Source organism: Quercus robur, chromosome 12 (assembly GCF_932294415.1).
Source record: "Quercus robur chromosome 12, dhQueRobu3.1, whole genome shotgun sequence".
NCBI lineage: Eukaryota > Viridiplantae > Streptophyta > Magnoliopsida > Fagales > Fagaceae > Quercus > Quercus robur.
The window spans coordinates 32,487,259-32,507,758 of record NC_065545.1 but is presented as its reverse complement, the minus strand read 5'-3'; the positions used below and the strand labels follow the sequence as shown (position 1 = coordinate 32,507,758).

The 20,500-nt window shown below is 35.6% G+C and overlaps 1 protein-coding gene and 2 non-coding genes across 4 annotated transcripts; 1 reads left to right on the top strand and 2 right to left on the bottom strand.

The window, feature by feature from the left end:
* Positions 1-830: 830 nt before the first annotated feature.
* TRNAE-CUC (transfer RNA glutamic acid (anticodon CUC)) lies at positions 831-903 on the bottom strand. The gene has a single exon. It is a non-coding gene; the product is annotated as a tRNA-Glu (tRNA).
* A 15,008-nt stretch (positions 904-15,911) lies between these two features.
* Positions 15,912-15,983, top strand: TRNAD-GUC (transfer RNA aspartic acid (anticodon GUC)). The gene has a single exon. It is a non-coding gene; the product is annotated as a tRNA-Asp (tRNA).
* Positions 15,984-16,194: 211 nt separating this feature from the next.
* LOC126709868 (uncharacterized) lies at positions 16,195-19,031 on the bottom strand. 2 transcript variants are annotated; one of them, XM_050410232.1, is made up of 3 exons: positions 18,382-19,031; positions 17,867-17,942; positions 16,195-16,690 (listed from the first exon to the last, which is right to left on the bottom strand). In XM_050410232.1, exons 1-3 carry the CDS (start codon positions 18,439-18,441, stop codon positions 16,500-16,502), a joined length of 327 nt encoding a protein of 108 aa, XP_050266189.1. In that variant the 5' UTR covers positions 18,442-19,031; the 3' UTR covers positions 16,195-16,499. The 2 variants fall into 2 exon arrangements, with proteins under 2 accessions (XP_050266189.1, XP_050266188.1); XM_050410231.1 differs by having other exon boundaries at positions 17,867-17,948; positions 18,382-19,018.
* Between the last annotated feature and the right edge of the window lie 1,469 nt (positions 19,032-20,500).

Sequence of the window (20,500 nt, the reverse complement as noted above, 5' to 3'; positions counted from 1 at the left end):
GTCCCACAAGTTTTTCATAAAATGAATAACCAATGTGCACATCAAACATTTGTAAAATATTCATTTATATATATAGAATATTAACATATTCTTTCATATAAAATAGTTTAATAATTAACACTGTTTTGGGGAAAACCCCCAAAATTAGTAAACACCACTTACGGGCACACGCGTCCTCGCGTGTGGGGCCCACACTTCCGGCTAGGGCATGGCTCTGATACCATCTGTAACGACCCCGCCCCAACTGTGTAGATGTTGTCCGCTTTGGGGCCCATACCCCTCACGGTTTTGTTTTTCCCCAGGTTGCGCTGGGGAAAAGGCCTTTACACATTGAAGGGAGGTCATTTCTTATAAACACATTCCCATGTGCTTCCCTAGGCGATGTGGGATTCCATGGAATGCAAAACCCCCCTTTTTGGGTCATTACACTTACAACTTTGTATATTTTGGAGGCTCAGCACCCAAAGAATGGGAGTACGATCAGGAAAGGAAGTATAGAGGTTTTTTTGGACCGCCTTGTCGCTGTTGTCAAGTCACACAACTTCAAGCCAATTTGATCAACGGTGTGCTGAGGATGAGATCGTCAAAGGTCATGATCATATTAAAAATTATATTAGTTCTCCGTTCACTTTTTATAAGTTTATGTTTAAATTCACGAGTAATATGTTAGTAATAGATATTCTTGTATTGTATTACTTGTTTGTTTAACAAGAAAAAATAAGAATGCAATTCGTTGCTGTTATGGTCCTGTTGTGGACACTCGTTGGTACATCGGATGAAGTTTCTGATGGTAATTTTTTTTTTTTTTTTGTGTTGAGAATAAAAAAATTTTCCGTTGCCGGGACTTGAACCCGGGTCTCTCGGGTGAGAGCCGAGTATCCTGACCAACTAGACTACAACGGATGATGTTCTGATGGTAAATTTAGTTCCCTTTTCATTAATATGGTCTTATCAGGCTTCATACACTTCCATTTATATGTTGCTGTGATCTATTTTAGTGGCTTTTTTTTTTTTTTTTTTTAGTGCCAAATAAATGGCACAAAAAAAGTCATAACTTTCCTATGTAACGAGTTGTGGTTGGTAAAGAAGTGATGGTGGGACACCCCTCCACCAATCACAACTCACCATATAGGCGAGTTGTGGCTTTTTTGTGTCACTTTATGTGGCACAAGACTTTTTCTTTTTTTTCTTCTTTGGTTTCATTTGTCAGTTTTGCATTTAATAACAATAATTTTTTGCGTTTCTCTGGGGTCTAGAAGAGCCAGGAGTTTTATATACACTCTTACACCCATTCCAAATTAAACCAAAGGGCCCATAAATTCATTTGGAGCTACAAAGGTGAACGCCGGCTTTTATGTGTGGGTGGACATGCCTGGAGTCACTAAGGAAACGGTGAGTGGTCGCGTGAAAGATGATAGTGTTTTGTTTGCCGGTGAAGCTGGGATGGATTCTAATCAGGTGGAGAGTGGCAGGACCTATGATGGTAGCTTCGGACCCTCTGATATCTGAAGTGAACTATGGGGTTTTGAGGATGTTGATTAATTACACAAAATAGGTGAAGATTGAAATGACATGCAAGTGGGTTTTATTTAGTGCTAATTATGCTTACAATTTTTTTTTTTCCTGTCTTTTTCTGTTTTGGGATATGTGGGGATTACTGAAATGGCAATGCATGCTTGTTTTGCAATCTCTGGACAACAGATTTTTTTTTTTTTTTTTTTTTTGGCTGAATCTATGGACAACAGATTTGAAGTATGTTATTGCCATATGGATATTACATGAATCTATTTTCTTTGTATCCATATATGGGTTTATTTCTCTTTTTAATCCTTGTCACTCTCTCAATTTTTCTTTAGTATATGTCTCTGAAGTTTTTTATAACGTATGTGATGAATTTTGTGTAACCTTTTTGATGAGGAGAACAATCGAATGGGAAATGATATCTATTTGAAAATTGAATATCTTGGTGCAGTCTTTGAATTATGAATAAAAGTATTTACTACTTTTACTATATGTAACCTAATAATAAAACAGTCTTCGAACTACAAACGGTGCTGAAGTTGTTTTGACTTTGAATTAAATTGAAATTTTAATGGAATTCTCTAGATTTTTTTTTTTTAAATTCTTTCAGATAGTAATTTTTTTAGAAATAAAATAAAATAAAATTCAGAAATTAACAATCTACTTATGATGGAAAACATTGGGCATGAGTGTAGGAGGCAAAAATTTTAAGCCAATCATAAAATGACACATAAAAATTTAGTGACAAATTCTAAATTAATATGTCATTAAATTAGATAAATCAAGTGTTAACATGTGTCATTTAAGATGATATTTATCCTAATTAAATAGAGATGAATATCTTGATGATAATTATTCTAATTAAATAGAGATAAATATCTCAATTAAATTGGAATGATAATAGTTAATCATTATCACTATTAAAATAAATAAATAAATAGAGATAATTATCTACAAGGAGGTCAATCTCAAGTGGGACTTATCCTTTGAAACCACTATAAATAGAGGGCATACCTCCTCTCATTCGACACAATTTTTCTAAGACGTCAAAACTTTGAAGAAATTTTGCCTTAAGAACACACGAAGAAAATTCAAAGTTCTTTGAAGTTCTATTGGAATTAAGCTGAAAAGCCTCCATAAACTTCAACAAACCCCAAATCTTTGAAGCTCAACGAATCAAGCCTCTAAAGTCCCGAAGAACTTCCATTTAAAAGCCTTCACATTCGAAGACTTGAAGAACAATAAATCTCTAATAAGCTCAAAGCTAGAGATTTGTTGTGAAGACCATTCAATTCATCTTCGAACCAAAATTAAGAAGATTTCTTGTTCAAGTCAAGTTCAAAGAAGATAGAATCAGGGGGTATTCTTTTGTAAAAGAATTGAAATAGAGATTGTACTCATTATTCATCAATAAAAATTTACATTTGCAAAGCAAATTTTTTTTCAGTTGTTTGATTTTCCACAATTAGAAATTTTGTGTTTACAAATTTCTGACACGCCCAGTGGGACCATCTCTACCTCTCATCCCTTCTTCATCAACTTGTCATATCTTTTGAAGCCCTATGACTTCAAAGAAGACTAAAATCAACAATCCTCTTTTTGGAACAAGTGAAGTTGATCCTACAATTGATTCAAACTCTTCATCAAGTTTCGATACTCCCTATACTGGACCCATGACAAGGGGAAGGGTAATAGCCCTTGCAAAAGTCTATGCTTAAACAACACCCATACCCCAATCCTTGCCTGTTTTCAACACTTCTGAAACCCAGAAGTCACAAATCATCTACTCAAGGGGCAAGCAAAGATATAGCTAGCCTCGTCAAAGAAATGTTGTCTTAACTAGCTTTGTCACCAGAACCAATCCAAGAAGTTCCAATTGTAGAAGAAGAGAATGAATCACTTGATGGCTCTGAGTTCTCGTTTTTAGAAAATATTCCTACTTCCAAGCTTAGGGAATCCCCTCACTCTATTAGTTCATTCACCATGCCAGTCATGATGACTAACGCAACATCTCTGGATGAATAAGTAGCCCAGACTTTAGAAGAGCTAATGAAGGCCATGAAAGAAAGGGAAGCATTGACGGACACACAAATAACTTTCTTGATGGATAAGATGGGGAATACATTTGGACTAAATCATGAAAATGAAATCTTTAAGCCAAAACAAACCCATAATGAAAAACTCAAGAGTTCAACAAAGGATCTCAAACTCTCTGCAAATGGGTCTATCACTTCTGACCAGCTCAATGAGTTAATCAAGGAAGCTATCAAAGACCAAGTTGGGGGTGGAAGTTAATCATCCATTGCCTATGCCAAACCATACACTCAAAGGATAGATCTCTTGAGGATGCCTTAAAACTATTAACCACCAAAGTTTCAACAGTTTGAAGGTAAAGGCAATCCAGAGCAGCATGTAGCTCATTTCTTGGGAACTTGTAACAATGCCGGTACTTATGGGGATCTCATGGTCAAGCAATTTGTTCGCTCTTTGAAAGGAAATGCGTTTGATTGGTATACTGATCTAGCGCCTGGCTCTATTGATAGTTGGAATCAAATGGAAAGAGAATTCCTAAACCGTTTCTGTGGTACTCGACGTACTGTTAGTATGATAGAGCTCACCAATTCAAAGCAGTGGAAAGAAGAGCCTGTCATTGATTACATTCAACAGTAGAGAAACCTTAGTCTTAATTGCAAGGATCAATTATTTGAGGCATCTGCAATTGAGATGTGTATTCAAGGAATGAATTGGGCTATAAGTTATATCCTTCAAGGAAAAAAGCCTAAAACATTTGAAGAATTAGCAACATGCGCCCATGACATGGAGCTTAGTATTGCTTCCAATGGTCACCAAGGCCCGCCTGTTCAAGAACCCCGCAAAGGGAGAGAAAGACAAGATACTTGCAAAGGGGGCAAATTCCCTCCTAAACCAGAAAACAAGCAATCTTTGATTATAACTACTGCTCCTCTTAAAGTTCCAGTTAAGCCCAAGAAGAAAGAACAAACATCTACTATCACTCAAGATAAGAGAAGAAGAAGACCAACGTTACAAGAGATGCAAGAAAAGCAATATCCATTCCCTAATTCCAATATCTCCAAGATGTTGGATCATTTACTTAAGTTGAAGTTGATTGAGCTACCAGAGATGAAACGTCCTAAAGAGGCTGACAAAACGAAAGACCCTAAGTATTGCAAGTATCATCACCTCATAGGCCAACCTATAGAGCAATGCTTTGTGTTGAAAGATAAAATCATGGAGCTAGCCGGTCAAGGAAAGATCACATTTGATGATGAAGTTGCGACTGCCAATCTAGCCATGGTAGCCTCAACAACTATTTCTACTTTTCTCACTATTCAATTTGGTTCATTTGAGCCTATTGAGGTGAAAGTACCTTTCTCCCCAGTACCATTTCACGAGGATTATATCTTTTCATCTCTTACATGCTATCAAGTGAGTGGTGAAGAAGAATCTTCAGTAGTGAGGAAGAAACAGAACGAGTTATTGTGTATAAAGCATATTGGTCTTCAATCATTTTCACTGATGATGATCGTTTGTTGGGATCCAAGATTCACAATCATCCCTTATTTGTGACTGGCTACATTCGAGAACAAAAAGTCAATCGTATCCTTATTGATGGTGGATCTACAGTCAACATTCTGCCACTCAAAATATTGAAAGAGCTTAGAATCTCCTTGGATGAACTACTTCCCAGTAAATTGATGATTCAAGGCTTTAATCAAGGTGGACAAAGAGTTATTGGGAAGATTAGGCTTCATATGCTTATTGGTGAAATGGAATCAAGTGCACTCTTCCATGTCATTGATGCCAAGACCACTTACAAACTGCTTATAGGAAGACCATAGTTACATGAGTATGGTGTTGTGCCATCTACATATCACCAATGCCTTAAATATTTCCAAGATGGACAAGTTAAAAAGATAGTAGCTGATCACAAGCCCTTTACTATAGCTGAATCACATTTTGTTAATGCAAAATTTACTTGGAAGATGATACGCTAGAAGAAGCACAAGTTGTTGCTTCACCATCTAACAAAGAAGTAAACCTCCACTCTAAAACTTCAAGGACTGACTCTCCAATTGAGAGGAATGAAACCAAGCAAATAAAGACTTCCATAAAAGAGAGAAGCATCATGCTTCTAAAGTAACTAAGGTAGCTCCTGTGTTATACTATATCCTAGTCACCAAAAGAAAAGAGGGTCAACTCCCATTTTCAAGAAATGAAAAGTCAGTATTGGAAGATCTACAAGGACTAACTCTTCTAGTTGCTAAAATCACAAAATCAAGAATCTCAAGCCAACCATTGAAAAGGTTCACAAGACCATCCCAAGGACCGATTGTTGAGCATGGGACTTTGCCCACCAAACAAACCAAAGAGGGTTTTGACCCTAATGCATATAGACTCATGGCTAAAGCAAGTTATGACCATGAGAAGTTGAGTGGTTTGGGTATGCTCATCCCTAAAGCCTCTGTAAAAGAAGAATATATGGTGTCGAAGGCCAAAGGTTTCGGTGTAACAAGTTCTAAGGTTGGAATTGGATACACTCCACCAAATCCTGTTCATATTCCGATCTGAAAAGCTAATGTTTCAGTAATTTCAACAAATTATGAGGAAGAAGAACAATCTTCGAACCTAATCCAAGTAGTGCTGCCTTTCATGTTCAAAGACTTGGTGGTAACTCCCTGCACCTTCAAAGACTTGATGACCTTCCCCTTCATTACTTGGATGATAAAGAAGCTACCAAGGCACTTGAAGAAGTTCATTCAAGGATTTGTAGTGCTCACTAATCTGGTCCCAAATTTCATTTTCAAATTAAGCGGAAGGGTTATTATTGGCCCACTATGATCAAAGGTTGTATGGATTATGCAAAAAGATATTCAGCATGCCAATTTCATGCAAATTTCATTTATCAACCTCCAAAACCCTTGCATCCTACCGTAGCTTCATGGCCATTTGATGCTTGGGGAATAGATGTGGTTGGACCATTGACTCCAAAGTCCTCTGGTGGACATTCATATATCATGTCTGCAACAGATTATTTATTCAAATGGGCTGAAGCTATTGTATTTCGAGAAGTGAAGAAAGAAACTGTTGTGAACTTCATCAAAAGAAACATCATCTTCAAATATGGTGTACCTTGTTACACAATCACTTATAGTAGGAAAGAATTCTACAACAAGTCGATGGACAAGCTTTGCAATTACTTTGGTTTTAAGCAACATAACTTCTCTATGTATAATGCTCCAGCTAATGGTCTTGCAAAAGCCTTTAACAAAACTCTATGCAATCTACTCAAGAAAGTTGTAGGGAAGTCAAAAAGAGATTGGCATGAAATAGTTGAAGAAGCTTTGTGGGCGTATCGCACAACATATTGAACACCTACCCAAGACACACCAAACTCTTTTGGTTATGGGGTAGATGTTGTTTTACCACTTGAATGCCAAATCCCTTCATTAAGAATTGCCATTCAAGAAGGCCTCTCTAATGAGGACAATGTTCGTCTATAACTTGAAGAATTAGAAGCTTTTTTTTGATGAAAAAAATGCTTGAGGCACAACAATGCCTTGATTGTTATCAAGCTCGCATTTCTAGGACTTTCAATAAAAAAGTTCGTCCTTGATCTTTCCAAGTTGGAGATTTGGTTCTTGCTGTGCGAAGACCCATCATCATCACTCATCGCACCAAGAATAAGTTTGTGTCAAAATGGGATGAACCATATGTTGTTCAAGAAGCCTATACAATGGCACATACAAGTTGGTTGCTGAAGATGGTTTGAGAATTGGCCCTATCAACAACAAATTCTTGAAACGTTACTATGCTTGAAGTTTGAAATGCTCCTTGGTAAGAACCTAAAACTACCTACTTCAACACTTAAAAAGTACATGATGTTCTCCCATTACTTTTGAAAGTGTTCATAAATTTTTTTTCCCCCCTAAAAAAAGCCCGCTAGGTTGAAAACCTTTTAAAAGGAAACCTAGGCAAAAATTAGGGTATTAAAAGCTCGTTAGGTTGAAAACCTTTAAAAATGCAGCCTAGACAAAAGTTAGAGCAAAAAAAAAACCTTTAAACTACATGGTGACTTGATCCCTCTCAAGGGGTACATAGGTAGCTTAGTATTTTGTACTAAGTTCAGTCACGTCTTAAATCAAAAAACCCTTTGAACTACGTGATGAGTGGATCCCTTTCAAGGGGTACGTACGCAGCTTAGTATTTTGTACTAAGTTCAGTCACGTCTCAAACCAAAAAAACCCTTTGAACTATGTGGTAACTTGATCCCTTTCAAGGGGTACGTAGGCAACTTAGTATTTTTTGAAAGTGCTCACTTGAGATGTGGGATTTAGTTTATCCATCTCTCTCAAGTGTGTGATTTTTTTTGAAAGTACTCACTTGAGATGTGGGATTTGGTTTATCCGTCTCTCTCAAGTGTGTAGATTTTTTCTTCTTCTTCTTTTTTTTTTTTCTTTCTTTATAGAAATAATTGTGAAAACTGACTTTCGCTTCTTTTCCTCTTCTTTTTTTAGCGTGTCCAAACCTTTTTCTTCGAAGATTCATATATTGGTGACGAACCGTGTGATGCCCCAATTTGATTGATTGTGTGATGTGTGTGAGTGTGTGATGAGTCTCACATCAGGTATTTACTGGGTAGATCTGGGCTTTATTAACAACTACAAGGAGCCTCAATTGTGACTAGTCCTTTTGAGGTATAGCGCAGATGTGGCTAGCGTTTTTCCTTGGGTCGTTACATATGGTATCAGAGCCGGCTCGGTAACCCCGTGTGGGCTTGGAGACACTACCCCACAAAATAGGCCCTAACGAGGACGTTAGGGATTTAAGTGGGGGAGATTGTAATGCCCCAATTTGATTGATTGTGTGATGTGTGTAAGTGTGTGATGAGTCCCACATCGGGTATTTACTGGGTAGATCTGGACTTTATTAACAACTACAAGGAGCCTCAATTGTAGCTAGTCCTTTTGAGGTATAGCGCAGATGTGGCTAGCGTTTTTCCTTGGGTCGTTACAAACCGACCCTATTCATTTATTCGGAGAAAGACAACAAAGAAGCGAAGCCTACAACTATAATCACCCATCCTCCCATTATTGGAAAGTTTTCACCAAAATGGTACTATGATATATGTCCACCTAACTTGCTGCAATGGTCACAAGCTTCTCCCCAAAATATTGATGCAAGTGCAACACTTCTACTCGCTTCCCACCACACAAACATTGCGAGTATGAGACCATACCCATCTCTGGGACGAGAAATAATCACGGGTCGAACCAATTGGGAGTACTCTTTAACGTGAATGGAGGAATTTCCTTTATTCCATTATATTAGGAATGGTTGGAAGATGTGCTTAGTCAATGCAAGGGACTCCTTAATGATGCCAACCTTAGTGAAGCTATTTTCACTCCCTTGTTCACATATGATTACAATGAACATCTTGTGAAAGCATTTTGTGAATGTTGGAGTCCAATGACAAATATTTTGTTGCTCATTCTTCTTTGCAATGAGGAGCACTTCATCATAAAAAAGTCCTCTAATTGGAAGCCCACCAAGCTTATGCAAATCCCACATTGTAATAGAAATTTCTCCAACCAAAGTATGCAAAGTATTTGTCATTGGACTCCAACATTCACAAAATGCTTTCACAAGATGTTCATTGTAATCATACATGAATAAGGAAGCGAAAACAGCTTCACTAAGGTTGGCATCATTAAGGAGTCCCTTGCATCAACTGAGTACATCTTCCAACCTTTCCCAATATAATGGAATAAAGGAAATTCTTCCATTCACGTTGAAGGAGTACTCCCAGTTGGTTCGACTTGCAATTATTTCTCGTCCTAGAGATGGGTATGGTCTCTTACTCGCAATGTTTGTGTGGTGGGAAGCATGTAGAAGTGTCGCACTTGCATCAATATTTTGGGGAGCAGCTTGTGACAAATGCGGCAAGTTAGGTGGACTTATATCACAATCCCATTTTGGTGAAAAATCCCCAATAATGGGAGGATGGGTGATTAGAGTTGTAGGCTTCACTTCTTTGTTGTCTTTCTCCAAATAAATGAATAGGGTTGGCTCTTCGCCAATATGTGAATCTTCAAAGAAAAAGGTTTGGACATGCTAAAAAAAAAGAGGAAAAGAAGCAAAAGTCAGTTTTCACAATTATTTCTAAAGAAACCAAAAAAAAAAAAAATTACACACTTAAGAGAGATGGATAAACCGAGTCTCGCATCTCAAGTGAGTACTTTCAAATCTTAATACTTGAGAGAGATGGATAAACCACCAAACCCTGCATCTCAAGTAAGTATGTCAAGAGAAAGTCATAAACATGCAAAAAGAAAATATTACATAAAAAATAAATAAATAAATAAAAAGATTGAGTACAAGAATGTACCTCTCGAAGAGGGGTTCTATAATCGAGCTTGTGCAAAATTTGACACAGTTGCGATCGATGGTCTTGTGAAACTTGGTGCAAGGTTCTTTAGAAACAATGAAAATTGTGAAGCCGGATACTACAAGAAGAAAAAAAGTCATGAGCACAGTTTACAAAAAATATACACGAGGTTACAATAAAAATAAATATAAATATAAAAAATATAAAAAAAATAAAAAAGAAAGAGATCATACCTTGCTACCTGACTGAGAAAGGAAGAAAAAAAAATCCTATGCCTTCTTCAAGATTTTTTTTTCTTGAGATGTCCGAACTTATGCACTATGCGAGGAAAATTGTGAACTATGTGCGGCTGGGGCTGCCCTTTTATAGTGCTGGTCAGAGAGAGTTTAATTGCAACTAAAACTCATCTAGTCAAGACCGGATTGGCCAGGAAAAGAAGTCAGAATGAAGGAGAATTCTTGTATCTGATGGAAGGGATAAGGCATTGTGAGTTCCACTGTCCTACTTGGAATTAAACTCTTTTAAGTAATTTTTAGTTGCAACAGACATTAACTCCTACTTGTCATAAAAAGATACGAAGATAAGAATTTAAAAATAATCATCATTGCAAGTTGGGCCTTCTCCAAAGGATAGAGTCTTAGTCCTTATATAGCTGGGACGTTGGCTGATTGATATTAAGCTTTTTAAAGTTCTCTCTAACACCTTTTCGAAGTCATCTAGTCATAGTTTGACTAGGAAAAGAAGTCCTCTTCGTGGAGTCATATTGGCATGAGAATGTTTGATGATATCTAGTCAAATACCAATTTAGCTAGGAAAGGAAATCGAAATTATCAAGAGATTTCTCCTTTATCTGATCATGGAATCTAGCAATCCATGTTGTTCACTGTTGTGAGGAGTCATTACTCTATAAAGCATTATATGAGCACCCACAGCGGTAGTACTAAATAGTTATATAGTAATTTTAGCTCCACCAAAACACAAAAATCCACACTACAGCAGTGGAGCTAAAGGTAAAAATTTTTAGTTTCTAGCTACCGTGCACAGCTATTTATGGATGTGCACTGAAGCAAGAAGCCAAAAAAAAATATATATATATATACATATATATTATTAAACTTCTCTCTCTTCTCTCATTAAAATAATATTTTCTCTTTTTCTTTCTTTCTCTCTCTCCGGCATCCCTCATCTCCTCTCTACTTCACCGACTAGCTCGCCAATGGTGGTGCTCATAAAATCCATATAAAACCCACCGAATCAGACACCCAACCACCAGAAAAACACCAGATCGGACCACCAACAACGCTGATCCACTAAACCCACATCACAAAACACCACAAAACACAAACACAAACCCACAGAGATAGAGTAGAGAGAAAGATCGAAACAACGCCGGTCCAAATTCCATACAACCACCACAAAACACAAACCCATGGTAGATTGGTTAGAGTAGAGAGAAAAATCACAAACCCATGGCAGATCGATTAGAGTAGAGAGAAAGATCACAAACCCATAGCACAACCCACAAACCCACCTCCTAGTAACCTCCAAATTGTCAATCCCACCGTCTCCTCCGCCTCAATCGCAATCTAAGCCTCGCTCTTGTTTCGGCTTCGCTCTCGCTTGCTTGGCAACTTGTGCCGGCAAACCAGGCAAGGCATTTTGCGAGCCTCGGATTCGAGTTGGAACTGTTCCTTGCAGACCGCGCAGTGCGACTCAGCCAAGACGTGGGTCTCGACGATTTGGAGGTGGCTATGGCTGGGTTGTGATGTAGGGGTTTAGGTGGTAGTAGGTTTGCTAAGTTGAGAAGAAATAGTGGAAGTTTGATCATTTGTTGGTTCATCTTGGTTTAGAGAAAGAGAAAGAGACAGAGAGGAAGAGAGAGAAAGAGATAATAAAAAATAATAAAGAAAAAAATAAAGAAGGGATATTTAATTGAAGTGGTAAATTTTCTCAAAAAAAAAAAAATTGAAGTGGTAAAAAAATATCATTGCAGTGGTGGTGACGGCAGCGGTGGAAGAGTCGATAGCGACGGCGGCGGTAGTGGCAGCGGTAGCGGTTGCAGTGGTTGTGATTGTTATTTATTGTAGTGGACATATTATTTTATTATAATGGATATATTATTTTATTATAGTAGATATATTATTTTATTGTGATGTTTATATTATTTTATTATGTTGAAAGCTAAAATAAATCTACTGCTGCAACATGTGAGTAGGTAAAATAGATAAAGTAACTTTTTATAGTGTCAAATAGCTAAAATTTTAGCTCCACTATTGTGAATGCTCTAAGTTAGTGTCCCATTTAGAGTAAAGATCTGAAGTGATGAAAGGTACTTATCCAAAATTAATGTTATGTTTGGATTGAGGGAGAGGGAGGGAAAGTAGAGTAAAGTATAGTAGATTTAGCACAAAATTAGCTTATTTTTAGTCAACTCTACTCTACTCCTCTCCACTCCCCCTCCTTCCCCCTCCATCCAAACAGGCCATTAGTTCTATTGGAACTCTAGGAATGAGTAACATTAGAACTCTTTTAAGTCTTGATATACATCGGCCAAGGGATGTGAACGTGGCTACTATTACATTAGACAATCTCTACTTGGGTAGTGAACCAACAGTGGGATCATTGTGAGATGGGGCAAAAAGGTATGTATATATGAAAGGTGTTGAAATTAATTGCATCAAAGCATGAAATCTGTCGAGACTTGACCACTTTCCACACTCAAAATTGTGGTCAAGTCTTGAGGGGCATTTGTAAGAGGAAAAATTTTTAAGCCAATCATAAAATGCCATATCAAAATTTAGTGACAAATTCTGAATTAATATGTCGTTAAATTAGATAAATCAAGTGTTGACATGTGTCATTTAATATGATATTTATCCTAATTAAATAGAGAAGAATATCTTGATGATAATTATTCTAATTAAATAGAAATAAATATCTTAATTAAATTGGAACGATAATAGTTAATCATTATCACTATTAAGATAATTATCTACAAGGAGGTCAATTCCAAGTGGGACTTATCCTTTGAAACCACTATAAATAGAGGGCATAGAAGAGTTGAAGAATAATAAATCTCTAATAAGCTCAAAACTAGAGATTTGTTGTGAAGACCATTCAATTCTCAAAGAAAATAGAATCAAAAGATATTATTTTGTAAAAGAATTGAAATAGAGATTGTACTCATTATTCATCAATACAAATTTATATTTGTAAAGCAATTTTTTTTTCAGTTGTTTGATTTTTCTCAATTGAAAATTTTCGTGTTTATAATGAGCTTTAACATCATTGGATGTTGTAGCTATGATGATCAATTAACTTACCCTTTTGTTTTTGAGGAAGAATGTCCAAATTAAGTCGTGGATCATTGTAATGGCCTCTTAAAAATCCTATTAACTATCCAAATCATAGAATTTTTAACCGACATTTTGTTTTTGTTGGTAGATTTGAGGGCCCCCTTAAGTTTATTTCTGGGTTGTATAAGTTTCGTAACAATCTGTTGAGGATGATAAATATTTGGGCATATAAGATGCAATGACACTGGAAGTTCTAGGCTTGTGGATATGACGATCAATTACTTTACCCTTTTGTTTGACGCTGAAAGCCCAAAGTCATTGGACATAAATTGGCTAGGAACATGTTTGTATCTCTGAATATTTGGATGTGAATTTACGCACTTTGTTGTATTTTATATTACATATTATTGTGATTTTGAAAGTATTACTACATTCTAAGTTAAAAAATTGGATTTGGCTTATCTCCAGTACTTTTTAAAAATTAATCTCCTTTTATTTTAATAAAAGACTGTCACATCACCTACTAACTATATATAAGGTAGAGATTAAAACTTACTACCATTTTCGATTGTATATTTAAACAAAAGGACATGTCTAGTTAAAAAAGTAATGGAGGTAAACCAAACCCTAAAAAATTTGTTGTCTAGCTTTGTTTAGATAATTTATGTCAAAAGTCCAATTTAGGTAGATTCAATTGGATTTTATTTTATTTTTATAAATGATAAGGAAATATACACTTTTTAAAATAAAAATAAAAAATAAATAAAAAAACTTGCACAAAATGAAAGAAAGTAAATTTGACCTTAATTTGTCTCTCTTAATATCACTTTTTTTTTTTTTTTTTGAGAAAAATCCCCTCTGGGTAGAGATCTTATTATTGCATCCTTAATAAATCGAGTTGATACACCTCAAAAACGTCTGGTGGAATAGACTCCATCCAAACCAAAAAATGAATATTGGCAGCTTGTCTAGCAAGCCTGTGAGCCACACAATTTCCTTCTCTATTAATATGCTGAAATGAAATAAAAGAAAAACAAGAACTTAAGCTTTTGATATCTAACAGAACATGTCCCATAGCCGAGAGGTCCATGAGCCTTCCATTAATAGAAGTAATAGTGTTTGCAGAATCTCCTTCCACAACCACTCTATCAAACCCGAGTTCCTTAGCAAAAACCAAAGCCTGGCGAGCCGCTAGCACTTCCACCATCTCCACCGAAGCAGGCAGCGGAATTTGTTGTGAGAGAGCAGCCATAACTATCCTTGTTCATTCCGGATTATAATGCCGATGCCAGCTAGTCCAGCCTGTGAGAAAACTGCGCCGTCGAAATTCGCCTTGACACAATTTTCAGGTGGTGGTCTCCATCGTACTGCCCGAGCTGTCCGTGGTATCTGCGTATGTGTAGGACGTAGCTGATGAAATTTCTTGAGAGCATCGAAAGCTGAAGCCGGAATCTGACCCAATGGAGTTGATTTTTCACCCAGCCGGAGCTTGTTGCGCCTTATCCAAATTGCAGAGGCTGTCATTGCGAAAAGCTCGAAAGAATTTTTCTCCAGTGAAACTTTATCAATCACATCGAGAAAGGATGTGCAGTGAGTAGTGGTCGCCTGAAGTTGACCAAAGTGGACTTTCCATGTATCAACCAGTTTCGGGCAAGACCAGATCGCATGCAGAGTATCCTCTGCGTAAAGCTTGCAGTCCGGACATAACGCATCGTCGAGAACTTTTCTTCTCACAAGGTTGGCCCGAGTTGGCAAGGAGTTATTCCCGGCTCGCCACAGAAGGTTCTTTACTCGGTTTGGAACCTGAAGCCGCCAAATAGCCTTCCACACCGCCGTAACGTCCGCTGCACCTGCACTATTGGCGACCTCTGTTTCAGCAAAGTCCAAACAAAGCCGATACCTAGACCAAGACCTGATTTTTCATCCTTGTCTTCTTAATAAAATTTAGAGTTCCTACTTTTTCGGTTTCATTATTTTACTATTATATTTATTAAATTGGTCTTAGGTTTAAAAGTTTAAGGATAACTATAGAATATTTCCGAATCATAATAAATGTTTATTTCATTCTCTCATATAATATCAAGGTAAGTCTTACTATTCATATAAGAAGAGAGAGTATGCATTTATTAAGAAATATTAGTGTGTAGCTTCATGCATATATATGGGTAGGATTAAAAAATTTAGAAGAGGTTCAAATTATACATGACAACAGTTTACATTTTTTTAAACCATACATTTCTAAAAAAAATTAATGGTTTCTTATATATATGATTTAGAATTTAATTGGTTTTAAATTTTTCGGTTTTTACACCTAATAATTCAATTGCCACAAAAATAAAAAATTTAGATGAATACGTGGTGAAAAATTAGATTCCAATTGAAATCCAATTTATAATCTAATTGGATTTAGACTTTTTGATTTTTACATTCAATAATTCACTTAGCACAAAATAAAAAATTAAATTTTTCTTTATAAAAAACTTTAAATTTGAATCTGATAATTTACAAATTTGGGAACTAAAATATAATTTTTTTTAATTCAAGAGCTCCTTTATCGTTTCAGTTGCTCTAGTAGCCTCTAGTGTTTATTTTACTGATTCTGCATAAAGTCTGAAGTTCTTACCGAATTTATAACTCTTTTCCTTTCTGTATAATATTCTAAACAGAATCAATTAAGACACCAACGGGTCGTTGTAGTATAGTGGTGAGTATTCCCGCCTGTCACGCGGGTGACCCGGGTTCGATCCCCGGCAACGGCGAAACTTTTTTTGGCTTTTGCAATTATGCGCCTGTTTGTCCATTTCTTTCGCCTTGTTTTGTTATGATCTTATTAAAACTGGGCCACCTGTCCACAACGTTATGAAATGTTGTCGTCTCAAAATTCTCTCTAAACCCAACAATTGTGGTGCTTGTGAATCACATTACTAGTTTTTATACTAAAATGTGTGAGAAAAAAAAACTTTTATCACCTATTGCAAGTTCTGAAAAATTGTATAAAATCAGGTATGTACCTTATTGAAGCTGAAAATAATAAAATAACTTTCCAGCCCAACCACGCAAAAGCTCATTAGCCTTTTAATGCATTGTGTCATTTTTCACTCTAATTGAAGTCATTTTATAAAACTAAATAACAAGTTCCAAGTTTCCAACTTCGAATTAATAAAAGTTTGACATATACCGCTTCTGGTGTAGATTATGATGGCCATCAGATAGTGTAAACAAATTAAATTCTTCAGCATATGGTACCTAGATGATAGACTATACACTATACACGTTTATGTTTGATCAGCCAAATGGTTGCCAAAGCAAGTTGATCTGAAAGTTTTGAGAAGGTAAGTTAATGGACGACACTCTTGGTTCATCTCGCTCTTATTAAGGGGATCATTTTCCACTTTCCAATGAAGTCCCAAATCTGCCTTCATAATCACCTGTCTATTTTGCACATCAACTGTATACTCTTTTAATCCTGCATATTAGTGTATAACAAACATTAAACTCCATACCGAGTGTTCAAACTAAATATCTGATAATGAGATTTCTACTGTCATATGTAGCATGTGTACATCTTTTTTCCTCTCTTTTTTCTTTCCCTATTTAGTGGCTAACTATATAGATATTGCATTGATCAAAGAAATGTACTAATTTCATTGTAAAACATTAATTGCAAGGCCAGTAATTAAATATATTTTTTTAGGAGATTTAGTGGGTAGTGGCTAACTATATAGATATTGTATTGATCAAAGAAATGTACTAATTTCATTGTTAAACATTAATTGCAACGCCAGTAATTAAATATATTTTTCAAGAGATTTAGTCCTGCCAATAATTATCTCATACTCCACATCACATATATGTATATTCATTCTCACAATATTTGTGAGATACACAATCATATAGAATCAATATATCCATATGCTATAAGAGAAATAATGTGTATATCCGAAATTTCCTCGTCTTTATTCAACCCGATTTCGGATGGGATTTCTTTGCCTTAATCTTGTCACTTAAGATTTTCAAATGCTTGGAATTACTTCACCCACCCACCAAAATTCTTTTTTCTCGTGGATTTGAGTAGACCAGTAATTTTCCATACTTTTAGTCTTTTACTATTGTTTAATAAACAAATTAAGAATTAATCTTATTACAAGTTATTAAACATAATACACTGCATATCAAGTTTCAACACTACAAGCTAGTAGTAGCTACCAATATTTTTAGGTCGACTCGAGTAGACCAATAATTTTCTACTTTTTCAGTTTTCTATTATTTAATAAACAAATTAAGAATTAATCTTATTACAAGCCGTTAAATATTATATACTACAAATCAAGTTGCAACACTACAAGCCGCCAGTCCAATAAACAATTAAATAAGAAGAGAATCATTCCCAAAAAAAAAAAAAATTCTAGTCATAAAACATAAATATAAAATTAGAAAAAATTAAATATATTTTTTATACTTTTATTATATTTAAATCCAGTTCAGATTGAAGAATCATCCCACGCTCTGTACCAACAAATGGGACAGGGTGTCCACAAGACGGAGCCAAATCATCATCCCTCACTAATTGTTGTCTTTTATTGGTTTCTTGCCTTGGACATCAGGACATGTGATGTGATAAAACATTAACGAAATTTCTTACCGGTCATTTTAGAAGCAACTTGGGAGACTCTTTGCCGACAACGTTTACATCCCATGTTTGCAGTCAGCACTACAACCTGAAACTATAGATAGAAATTAGAACATCTCTAATGAAAAAGCATAAACACAGCTATGCTATGTGTACAATAAAATTGGGTATTTAATTGCTAAGTTGGCCATCTCCAAAAAGCACAAAGGAAAATAGAGTGGCTGTACAACCAGAAAGAAGAATTGGCTATTACTGTGCAGCCAATCAGTTAACTCAAATTCAAAGGAACTTAAGATGCACAAGGGGAATCCCTACCACTTCGAAACAATTTTTGTCTCTCAATATAAATTGATTAACAAGCGGGGACAGAGAAACATGTGATGAGAAATTCAATTTACAAAAACCAGAGTCATTGTAGTAGCCACACAAGAATAACACTGGAGCCACGAGAATTGAACATGTAGAACATCAAAAAGAATTTTCATTACGAATTCAACATGAGAATAAAAGAGAAAGATGAATCCTACCGAAGGGGGTGTCAAATTCTCCGTGTGTAAGAGTGATTTCTCGTTTAGTATTGGCATCATAGCGTTGCCGGAGAGCTCTCTCCCTGTTTCTTTTATGTGGTAATGAATAACGATGAGCTTAATTGGTCTTCTCCTTTGCTTGGTCAACTCTATTTGTATATATCTGTGCACGAGATTCCCGCATGCAAAACTGAATTCAACTTTGTCACCATCAACATCACAACTGATTTCAACGATCTTCCAGGCTCTCTATTGACATTGCTATTGAAAAGGGAGCTGTCATAGCGGATCAGGCATGGTCAAGCCCACCACATTAATAAGCTGGCTGCTCTTGCACCCAAAGATTCCTAATATGACCGACTTTGGGCTTCATGTTCTAATAAGTCCTTGTCTTGCTTGCACATGTATTTTTATATTATAAGTGAAGATAAGATCGGAATCAAAGAGCTAGTTAACATTTTAGAAATTTGGTGGTCTAAAATCGATCTCCCACCAAAGTAGGTATGGGAAAAATGATTCTAAAGTTCCGATAACAGATAAAACAGTATAAGAATTTTTTGGCTTAGGACTTTGTCGTTAGCCTGCCGCAACAAGTAAAAGAATTTCGGACCCAGCTTACCAGCAAATAACAAAAAGGTTATCCCATCCATCTACCCCAAAACTAGTTACATAGGCCACCATTATCCACCAAGTGACTTGTGGTCACCCATTCAACCACTCTATATAGCGTGCAAGACATTCTGTCGTATAGACAATTTATTCTTTAACAATGACAAACAATTAAATTATAAATCAGATATATGTGCTTTAGCCTGAAGAGCACACAAACGTTTTTATTTTATTTTATCTAATCCTAGTAAAGAAAAGCACTAATGTATCATTCCACCCAATACCCATGAGCAATTTATTTATGGCCCTGCCAATGCCAATCACACCCCCTTAGGAATAGAGAATTCCAGAATTTAAAAAAACAATCACAGGACTTTTATTTATAACTAGTCTCTGAGTACGCACTCAGACTCTTCTATTTTTTGGATAAGGGTTAATTTAGAGCATCCATTATAATTTCGGATCACTACATTTTCCAATAACAAAAAAAAAAAAAAAAAAAAAAAAAAAACTTAGGGGTGTGATGAGTATTATGTGTGGTGAAATAATTTTTCATCATACCCTTAGGGTTTTTTTTTTTTTTTTTTTTTTGTTATTGGAAAATGTAGTGATCCAAAATTATAATGGATGCTCTAAATTAACCCTTATCCAAAAAATAGAAAAGCCTCTGACGCGCATGCTCAGAAGCTAGTATTCCGTAATTATTATCCATTTTTGCCAATTTTGTTTATCTAGTAATCAACATGTTATTAATTGGAAGATGATGCTAAATTTAGTATTAACCTATAGGCGGAGGAAAAAAAGATCTATTGAATAAATCTTATAAATAGTGCATATAATGAAAATGCATAATGAAATCGTAACAATAAAACTACTTATAAAATACATGTGGTGACCTTTACAAAAGCTATTATGAAAAGTTGATGGATCAATGTAGAAAAGTAAAATATTTACATCAGGTAAAACTGTAAAATAATTCACTACATCTGAAACATGGAATATGTGAACTTATTAATATTATGCTGGCTACGGTGGAGAAGTTGTTGGAGCAATGTTATTTGTTCCACATTCTAATTGCTTTCCAACAGCATTTGCCATAAACCTATGATACAAAATGTGTGTGTTTGGGTTCTTAATAGAGACTTTAAAACGTACACAATAATGATAAGTACAATAAACATCAAGCATAAACTTGTGAAATGAAATATTTGAACTAACCTTGTGATGATATTGCATAGCTCCATGTATGTGAAATGGTCTACTTCAGCTTGGGACTTGAAGAACTATTATTTAATTACCAAAATTTAAAAAGAAAAAGAAAAAATTATATCCAAACTATGTAATTAAGTTTTTTTTTTTTTTTTTTTTTTTTAAGTAGATGTGGTAATGATTTGTACTTGCTTTACTATTGCACCGTCCTTCACTCTCTTTTCATGTTTGTCTTTATTGTTCCACATGTTGAAAATTGCATCGTCCTTGGTTTTTTTTGTTCTTTTCTTTTTTTTCTCAT

What these genes read in the sequence shown, in the direction of transcription:
- LOC126709868 (XM_050410231.1), bottom strand. Translation starts at nt 18,441, where the DNA reads ATGATGCCAATACTAAACGAGAAATCACTCTTACACACGGAGAATTTG. An exon ending in AGAATTTGACACCCCCTTCG is followed by an intron (nt 17,949 to 18,381) that starts GTAGGATTCATC and finishes TTCTATCTATAG; the next exon opens with TTTCAGGTTGTAGTGCTGAC. An exon ending in AGTTGCTTCTAAAATGACCG is followed by an intron (nt 16,691 to 17,866) that starts GTAAGAAATTTC and finishes ACTAATATGCAG; the next exon opens with GATTAAAAGAGTATACAGTT.